Below are 10,793 nucleotides of genomic sequence, written 5' to 3' on the forward strand. Positions count from 1 at the left end.
TAATTTTAAGAAAGGTGAGACATTTAAGTCTCAGGCAAGAAAAATTTCCCACAATGTCCTGGAATGTTTTTGAGGAATCTAGGACAAAATCCCTCTAACTGCCCATACAACAAGCTTTACGAAGAGCCTCCCTCACAACTGGTTTGTCACAGGGTATTTTGAAAAAGATTAAAGGAGAAGTCTCCCGTTTGGAAGAAGGTGACATCCTGAGTACACCTGGGAAAAACAGGAAAAGAGAATCCTCCAGAGATTGCTAAATTGATGACTTTGATAAGTGTGTCATACGACAAAGGATACATGACTTTTATCTTAAAGAAAAGAAAGTGCCTTCAATTCCTAAATTGATTCCTGTACTCGAGGAAAAAATAAATTTTAAATGGAAGAAAGAAAGTTTTCGATAGATCTTACACTCTATGAATTTTCGGTGGAGAAAGTGTATAAATAAAAGGAGAATACTAATTGAAAAGCCTCATATTGTTTTTTGGAGAAAACAAATTTCTTTGGTAGATGTGTGAGCATCGAAGAATGTCACAAAAAATAGTATACATCGATGAAACGTGGCTAGGCAGTAATTTAACTTTTCAAAAATGCTGGCACGAGGAAAACAGTAAAATTGGTGCCGTCGTGAACTGCAGTTCAAAAAACAGGCTGATTTTTGTCCACGCTGGAACATCTGAAGGGTTCATTCAAGGTGCAGAGCTAATTTATAAAGCTTCAAGCCAAACTGGAGACTACCATGGGCAGATGAACTTTGATAATTTCAAAAAGTGGGTGTTGGAAAAATTACTCCCAAATCTGCAACCTGAGAGTAGTTGTCATGGACAATGCCCCTTACCACACTAAGGTGGAAAATCAAACGAAAGCAGTCCTGGTTGGTTGGCTGACACTAAACAGTATTTTGAACAATCGAGTCTGAAATCAATAGCATTAAATATCTGAGTAATTAAATAATATTTAAAAAAAATTAAAATACAATGTTTATTTAAACGTATGAAAATTTTATTTTATAACAAATTGCGAACGAATTTTTAAATAAATATAAGGGGTTTCATTTATTCGAAGTAAAGAGAATACTAAATTCAAAGGTGTTCTTTTCCAAAAATTCTTCAGTAATTTGTTACCCTATGGAGAAAAAAAAAACAAATACCAAAGTAAGACAATTTTTATAATTACAATAAGACAATTTTAAAATAAGAACAAAATCTTTGAAGCAAAAAGTTGCTCTTCGAATTGCATAATACATTATTCTAATATGTTTCAAAAGAGTTTTTAATTTTTAAATTGATTAATTTTTAAATTCATTTTAAATTTTGATTTCTTTTCTTAGTTAGATATTTTTAAAGCCTTATAGTCCTTTGTGAAGTGCAAATGCTTTATGCAATCATTTAAAAAAAGGTATTCAAAAGCTGAATGAAAATAAGATTCTTTTTTATACAAACAAAAATTATAATAAAAAAAGTTAAATACAAATTTGAAATTGAAAATTGCTTTTTGTTAAAACAAACAGCAAACTAATAATTATATAATAATGTTAATTTAATAAAAAGTTTTGATATCAAAATCATTCATAGAATTTTAGTTCTTTATTTGTCTTAGAAATAATAATAAAATTTGATAGATTTTAAACATCATTTCCGTAGAGCCATATTTTCACAAATATGTCAAGTCTTAGACAGGAATAAAATGACATGATGTATCCAGTTTATGAAATGCTTATTCCAGTTTTATGTATCTAACAAAAATTAATAAATTAATCGCATGAAAAAAGAAAAACTATGTATAAGAAACCAAAATCAAATGCCTCTCTTGAATATAGCGATTAAAGAAAGATAGATAATTTTTTTCAGAGAAAAAAATATTGATCGAAACAGATCTCAAAAGTTTTTTCATGAGACAAAAGAGGTTGATTAAAAAAATGTTTTTCACCACCATTTCAAAAATATATATATTTCCAATAAATAAATAGCAACTGAATTCCAAATAAATTAACGCATATCGAATAAAAGTATAAATGAAAATACGGTTTCGTTTAAGCCTAGATTATTTTTTCTCCCAAAGAAAAAGCAAAAGATTGTCTAAATATTAATTCAAAAATTTGAAGAGGTCTCTTGAATTCGGATAAACCAGCCAATCTGGACCAATCGACTCCTTCATTCCTCCATTACACCCCCATTAGAAATGTTATCTCACTCCTTACCATAGCAGCAGACAGCCCCAGACTTTTTGTCTGGAGCTATTCTCCTCAAAGCCGCTCTGTGCTCAACTCAACATTTTTGTAAACAGCTAATTTAGTGGATAATCCATCAATTCACCATTTAAAAATTCTATATAATTACTTTAATCTTGATTAGATTTAATCATTTTTACAAAAATTTTGTACTCATAAAATCATATGAATTCAAATTTTTAAATGACCAAACATATTGCTTCTTGAACCACCTAATATTAACTTTTTTTTTAATACATAAAAGTGGAAGGGTGTTAATCATAATGTAAAATTAATTATAAATTATGTCGAATTTAATAATAATTTAAAGTATGTTTGTCATTTATCTGTCATTAAAATAATTTAACATTCACTTTACAGTTTCACTGACAAGATAAGCAACTTGTTAGCAGCCACCCAACTTAATTCTTTTTTTTTTTTTTGACGTACTAAAGAAATCCTGATAAAGTTTGTTTATTTTGTGTTATCTGAATTGCAGCCATAATTCTTCTATTTTACACTAAACAAACTTGGTAGTCTATACATATGTCACACCTGATAAGCAGACTTTATCAGAAAAATGAAAGATTTATTTTATATGTATAAATAATCAAATTTCTAGAATAAGCTTTATTGTTCCCTTTATAATTCTCTCCTCATCTTACAGGTTCCTTTTTTTGGTCTTTTAATACATTTTTACATCATTCGTTTAAAAATAATAAAAGATTTTAGTGAAAAAAAGAATTTATTTTTTTTAAATTCAAAGACAAATAAATCTACAATATAACTGAACTTGCAGACATTTTTTGAATTCTAAAATTTAACAAAAAACTATGAATATTTAATGCCAAAGATTTGATTTCTTTATTCAAAAATAATCTTTTAAAAAATGCATTTTTTCTATGTGAATTTTTTTTATTTTTTATGCAAAGAGTAGTAGGCGGAATAAAAATTTATAGAATGTCAAATGGATTGTCTTTGATTACGCATTCCAAAAAATTTACTTCAATTTCATTTTTCTAAATTGATTTAACCCTAGATAATTGAAATATGCCACAGCAGTTTTAGAAATACAGCTGAACTTCATATGTGCAATCACACAAAACTTCAGAAACATGTTTTCCAAATTAAAAATTAAGCTGAAATAAAAATTACTATTTAAAGGAATTATATTTAACAAAGGATATTTTTTTAATAAATTATATTAAACAAAATTAATTATATTAAGTATTAGTAATTAAATACAATTATTTTTATTTACATATCCACTAATTTCATACTACTCTTCTCTTAGTTGTTCCAAAATGTCATTATCTAACTAACAATTAAAATTATTTCTTATTAACAGCCAATCAGAAGATAAGGTATTCTATTTAAAATTCTATTTTTTAAAATCAGAACTGAAAATATGCTTAATAAAAATATTTCATTAATTTTCAATGAATCTAAAATTTTACCCTATTTAACTAATTCTGAACACCCCCTCAGTGCCTCATTTTAAGAGTTCTGTGATTACTGAATCATTTTGAATTCTGTATAGCCGTAGGCGACGCAGAGGTCTAACTTTTAAGGAGATCGAAATTAAAATACATCGTCACAATAGTTCTCTAAATTTCACACACAACCAAAAAGTATTTAAATGTACTAAGCATTTTCTGAATGATTATTTATCTTGATTTCAACTTTCAAGAGTTTAAAAGTTGATGTTTTCTGAAAATTTCATCTAGAATATTGAGGGGGACTTTCAGTTTTCTAATTATAACGGGGGACACATCAAAACTGCAAATGCCACATATGGTAGGTAATACAAAAACTTGAATCAAACTTATGTAAAGATGAGAAATATACACTTTTGATTAAGTAGATAGATTGAATGTAAATTTGCTTTAAAAATAAGTTTAACTTAATTTATTTTGGAACACAAAAAAAAAAACATAAGCTGCACAAAGTTTTTTTCCTCAACAATTCGACTTAGATCAAAAGGATATTTCCATAAGCTGTACCTGCATACTATTATCGCTGTGACGCGAAGTTTTTTCTTTTTAACCAGGGTTGGCAAAAAAGATTTTTAGAAAAAATTTATTTATTTTATTTAATTGATTTTTTTTAAACATTTACCAAACAAAAGATCTGAAGAAATTTACTAATACCAGGGCCTACAAAAAGCATTTGCCACCTCGCTGAATGTGATACAATTGTGAATTCTGCAAGAAAAATTGCGTTTTGACGTTTTCTATAAATATATATATATATTCCCCTTGATCTGGAAAAAAAAAGGTCAAAGGGAATTTTTCTCAACAAATCCTGCACTTTTATTTGATTACAGTAATTTCCATTAGATATGTACCATAGCTAATTAGAACTATATTAAGTGCAGATAATGTGAGCAACAAGAAAGATTATGTAAGCATGAGACTAAGTATGGTAAAATACAGATCATGCTCAATGCCGAATCACACGATATCATGATGAAATTTTCTCCTACAGTTTGTGTCAATAAAACAAATTAAGCAGTAGCAAAATGCATATCATTCAACTATTTTTGCAGAAAATATGTTTTTCGCAACAATAACAATTATACAATAACCTGACAATAACATATTGTTACTTTATCTTTATATTATTGTCCTAATCTAAGAAGCGATCAAAAATTAATTACAACCCATTCCTATATCTTTTCCTCTAAGACGATAAAACATTTTAATTATTTCTGCCCTCTCCCACTCATTACTCCTCCCCACTGCAAAATGACTCTTAATTTGATTTTATAAAATAATTACATTTTTATTACATCAGTATTTAGATTTGAAGTTTGCTATGGGAAAAATCAAAATATTGTTAAGATTTGCGCTTGGCTAAGAATTTTTGAAATATGGCTAATACTTTTGATATTAAGACTAATTAAATTAATAATAATATGAAGTCCTTAGATATTTTCCTGGGGGTTAGTATGAATAATATCATTCGGGTATGATTTTCGTATCAGTACCTGCACCAATCTATTAAAGACATGGCACATCACTGAACTGCTTTTTTTTCCTTCAAATATTTGCAATTCAAAAAACCTTTAGCGATTTTAGTTAACAGGAACAGTACTGTTATGGCTACATTCTCACCCTTCAAGTTGATACTATTTTCTTTTATTAGTTTATCACTTGTCACTCCCCAGTTGGGGATATTATTGTATCATGATCTGTCACTTCAGGAAGATTTCCGTATTGCGATCTGTGGCAGAATAATCGTCAAGTCTTGGCAACTATCGGGCAGGGGCCCCAGCGATAAAACTAAAAAAAAAAAAAAATTCATCATAGAAAGGGTCAAACTCGAAAGGTTGACCCTTACTATCGTGTTCCCCCCCCCCCAATCCCCCTTCCGGCAAACATTAAATTTTTTTTTTTTAAAAAATGTGCAAGTTTAAAATTTAATAGCCACTTTAGCGATTGTAGTTGTCGCGACAGATCACTATACGGATACATCCGCTTATAAACATTATTTAGCTAGTCACTTTTGCAAACGTAACGTTTTCATGAAAATTCAAATCATGAAGAACAAAACAAGAGAAAGCCTTTCTTTTGAATAATACAAGCAATGTTTATGGAGAGAAACTTTACTTTAAAATTAATTCTGATAAACTATATCTCAACAATATTATAGTACAGAAGGTGAAAACATTCACCCGCGCGATCTATTCATTCCAAAACCGGTAGCCGGTATGTGTTCGAAACTATTAAAAAATAAAAATTAATTTCCTGCAGATTCCCTAAGAACACTAGTCCAACTATAAGTTAATTTTAAAAAGAAAATGCTTACCAGACTGAATAACATCCAAAAGAGTAGCTCCCATAGCAGTTTGCTTGGTTTTCAATTTATCAAAGACTTCCTTCGTAAGATGTTTTTTAAGCAAAGATTTACATGTCTTTGCCTCTTGAAGTTTTCGAAAGCCGGCTTCCAATTTATCGAGAACTGCTTGGTCAACCATCTTTGATCCAATTCTGCAACAGAAAGAAATGAATGAAGTGTTTAATACAGATAATGAGTTTTCTGTTAAAAAGAAAAGATTCGACACGTCTACTTGTCGCTGTCACAAAAACCCTTATCATCAGCAATTGACAATCAAAGCGCATGCGCAGAAAGGTAGACAACCAACTATTGATTGTCTTATTATTTAGGCTGAACGCTACCAACTTTCCAAAACTTAATCTTAAAGGGTGATAAGGGAGAAGAAATAGCCCTCAATTTAAGTATAATTTCATAATAAAAAGACGTCATAAGCGTAGCATATGGGTGAAAGTGGTAGGGAAACTATTTCCTTCTTCAATAATTTTTCATAACTTCATAATTCTGTCACTGTCCTTTGAAAAAAACAAAAGAAAAAAGAAATTTTTTCATTTTATAAGAACATTTAATAATTTTAATCAAGATCATTAAATAATTAATTCAAGTAATATCTTAAAAGTTCATTATTTAAAAAAATCAAGAAAATCATTTAATATTTAAAAAAAATTGAATTCAACTATTTCAAGGAACCAAAATTTAAATATTATATTACCTGTTTGCAATTAAAATTCGTAATTATTTAATGTAGTTCATGAAAAAAAATATAAAAAATAAATATCATAGCAAATATTTTTCATCATAATGTTATTATTTTCGTGGTCAATTTTTCTTCCTCTCAAAATATTTTCAATGTGGTATTAATTTAGTTTAGTTCAATGACACGATTTGAATTTCATTTTTTTTTTTTTTTTTTTTTTTATAATTAATTTTAATTTTTGGGGAAAATTCGATAGACTAGTTAATATAATTTAATTTGCAATTAATTTCACTTTAAATGAAATATACTTCTTTTTTAATAACTATACTAGAATAAAATGAATGTGTTCTAATAGAATGAAATATGTGTTCTAAATGAATGAATAGCTAAATAGAATGTTCTAAAATATTTTATTAGATTGTCTTTTAAAAATATGGCACCGGGCTTAAAGAAAACCGCGTTAAAAATTAAAAAGTGGTAAAAGAATACGATTACTCATTTTAAAAATTTCAATCCTTCAGCTTTTAACGCTTAAAAACTACAAACATATATTTTGATAGATGCGATTCTCCAAAACATTCCAGATAAAAGCTAAAATCAAAACTACTACTTGTAACTACTACTTTCTTTAACATTTTGTGAGCAACTGTGCAAAGCATTCAAACTCATTAATTACGATCCTAAATTAATTTACATTGTAATTTACATACCCATTGCTACACTGTTAAATTATAAATTAAGTCAGCGTTTCTCAACCTTTCAGTATTCGCGGCCCAGTTTTCAATCATAATTTTCATCGCGCCCCCCACTTACAGTAAAATGTATACAACAATAATGTGTATTGAGTATTTTGAATTCTGTCTTTAAATTATTTTTAATTAACTGCCCAAACAAAAGTAAAGTAAAAACCATCAGCAATTGAGCTTGTAGAAACTAAGTTTGGAGTTAGTTTTTCAAAACAATTACAGTCCATATCTCTTTCAAATGTTCTCGTCGAATTGGTGATGCAGCTGAAAATGTAGTGTCAGCTTTTCTCGATGTTGAGTGATAAAATGTTTTTAATACAGTTTGATGAAGCAACAGATATTAATAAAGATGCTCATTTAATTTGTGATAGCATGTCAGTAGCAGAACTACTTTTCTGCAAATCAATCGAACTCAAAACAGCGCTAGCATTATTTGCTATTTTAAATGATGTTATGAATGAGTCAAACATAGAATGCAAAAATTGCATCATAATATGCACCGATGGTGTTCGTTCAATATGCGGAAGGTTCGGAAGTATACAAACACTTGTAAAGCAAAAATCGCCTCAATGCGTCTGGACACATTGCATGATCCACAGAGAAGCTTTGGCTTCGAAAAAAATGCGTCCTGGTTTAAATATTGTGTTAACTACGGTTGTAACCGTTGCAAATTATTTAAAAATGAGAACCCTGAGATCGAGAATCTTTTCCGCTCTTTGTAATGACATGAGTTTAGTACATTCAGAGTTACTATTTAAATGCGAGGCAAGATGTTTATCACGTGAGAAATTTTTGCAACGTACTTATGAATTAAGAGAAGAAATCGTCATTTTCTTAGAAGAAGATAACAGACCGGAAGCCGAGAATTTTCACTATTGTTTATTTGTGATGAAATTGAGCTACTTGGTCGTCATATTCGAGAAATTAAATAACTTGAATATTCAACTCCACGGAGCAAATACACATATGTTGGATACGAGTGATAAAGTTAATGCTTTTTGTAGAAAATTGGAATTGTGGGGCAGAAATTTAAAGCAAAAGAACTTAACAATGTTTGCAAATGTGGATAATTGTACTAAAACTTATAAGGCTGAAGAAGAATTTGTAAAAGTTGATTTTGTAACCATTAAAAATCATTAGCTGGCAAAAAATTTTAAAAGGTATTTTCCTGCTGACAACAAACTGAGTGCAAGTTACGAGTGGGTTAGGAATCCATTTCATAAGACACCCGAAGGACTCTCAATTGATGAGGAAGAAAAATTCATAGACTTCACGACAAGTGGCGAAGCGAAAATAAAATTTAGTAATAAATAACTATTTGAATTTTGAGCCGGAGGATGATTTTTCTGCACTGAAAACAGGGGCATTTCGCATTCTATTACCCTTTTCAATATCCTACCTTTGTGAAACTGGATTTTCTGCTGTGGCTTCTTTGAAGACAAAATATAGATCACGGCGAAATATAGAAACAGAACTGAGAGTGGCTATTTCTAATATTGAGCCTAACCTCAAAAAACTTTGACCTGCAAGAAAGGCCCAAGGAAGTCACTAAAAATTGTAAATTTTTTTTAAAAAATTTAGTACGTTTTGATTGAGTAAAGTCGGTAAGCCAAAGGTGGCCAGTACTCCTAACGTAGCCCACCCCCAAAGTAAAATTAAATTTATTTTGAATCATAAGATATCCTTGCTGCATTGTAAATCTTGTATCTGAGGTGCACAAGACTGAATTGGAAGATATTTCCTTGAATAGCCATCATTGTATTTGTATGAAGTGACTTAATTTTTTGCAGTTGTCGTACTAATTTCCGGGTGAGAAGATATTGTAATTTATAGTTTAAATTGGTACAACTTTGAGTTATGATATGTTTTCTGAAAGTTTATTTCTTTTTCTTTAACCTTCATTATACTTTAATTCGAATTAATCTATCAGATTAGTAATTTTAAGTAGTGCAAATGGTGAGAGAGACCATATGCATGATCCCAAGGTGGCCCGACACCGGTGACACCTTGGGGACACGGGGACACCTTCGGAAATAAACGTGAATTCCCCGATGGTCAAGGAGGCCCCATATGAAGAGACCACATCATGTTTTTTCAAAATACAGTACTCTAATTATATATATGTAGGAAAGAAATTGTGTTTAGATAGAGTTGTTGAAAATTTTCTTTTTTGTAATTACGTACCTACTATAACATAAAGGAAAGGGTAAAAAACGGTATAACAGCTTTTCGCGAATTATTTCCCTTTCTCATAAGAACAAACACGCTTTGCAGAGAAGGGGAAAGGCCACAGCTGCATGTATATGATTGTTAACATTTTCTGTACATTGCACTTCTGGTTTACATTGTTTCCTCTACTATCTAGCGTCAGACCCAGTGGCGTGCCAGCCAGGGGGAAGCAGAGGGCCCCTCTAAAATTTAAGTGATGGGGCAAACGATGCGTTGCGCCCCTCCTGAAATTTAGACACTCACAAAAATAAAGTAAAATCGGTAATTTAAAAAAAAAAATTCAATTTTGAAGCTATTTTTGAAATAAGAAAACTTTATATTCCACTAACATTTATGTGCTTTGCCTCTTCTGATATTTAGTTATTCGCCAAGACGAAGTCCATTAAAATAGGTAATTTTAGAGAAGAAGAAAAAAAAAGCTATTCTTTCTCAGCTTTGAAGTTATACATCAAGTAGGAAACTTTATTTTGTTATGGGCGATTAATGTGTTTTTTGACTTATGGAAAAGTAAAGTGAAAGTGGAAAAAATATTTTATTTCCAATTTTCACTCTTCCGAAACAGTAATGAGGGGGCGAACATAGTGTTTCCCCCCTTTTGAAATTTCAAAGTGCTAAAAAATAATAGAAATTGGTAACTAAAAAAAATTTCATCTTTGAATCTATTTTCCAAATAGAAAACTTTATTTTCTTCTGAAATAAAAGTGAGGGGTGTGGGGAATTTGCTTCTCATCTTCTGAAATTAAGACATTAACATTAATAGAATAAAATCAAGTAAAGTAGGAAATTTTAGAAGAAGAAAATTGTTTTGTTTCATAACTTCGACGATATTTTCCAAATAGAAAACTTAATTTTCCTCTTAAATTATAGTAAGGGGGCAGAAAACTTTATTTTCTTCTGAAATAGAAGTGAAGGGGGTGGGGAATTTGCTTCTCATCTTCTGAAATTTAGACATTAACATTAATAGAATAAAATCAAGTAAAGTAGGACATTTTAGAAGAAGAAAATTGTTTTGTTTCATAACTTCGACGATATTTTCCAAATAGAAAACTTAATTTTCCTCTTAAATTATAGTAAGGGG

General features: G+C 29.7%; 1 protein-coding gene across 5 annotated transcripts in view; it reads right to left on the reverse strand.

Moving 5' to 3' along the window:
- LOC107452170 (arginine kinase) overlaps positions 1–10,793 on the reverse strand; it is a 38,414-nt gene that overhangs the window by 12,961 nt on the left and 14,660 nt on the right. For 3 of the 5 annotated variants that reach the window (XM_016068491.3, XM_016068490.3, XM_016068489.4), the window contains exon 2: positions 6,017–6,198. In XM_016068491.3, the coding sequence (XP_015923977.1) occupies positions 6,017–6,198 (182 nt within the window). Of the gene's footprint in view, positions 1–6,016; positions 6,199–6,278; positions 6,469–8,885; positions 9,005–10,793 lie in introns of those variants that run through there. The other 2 variants (XM_071187332.1, XM_071187333.1) reach the window with 2 other exon arrangements.

The sequence above is a fragment of the Parasteatoda tepidariorum genome, chromosome X1, assembly GCF_043381705.1.
Source record: "Parasteatoda tepidariorum isolate YZ-2023 chromosome X1, CAS_Ptep_4.0, whole genome shotgun sequence".
NCBI lineage: Eukaryota > Metazoa > Arthropoda > Arachnida > Araneae > Theridiidae > Parasteatoda > Parasteatoda tepidariorum.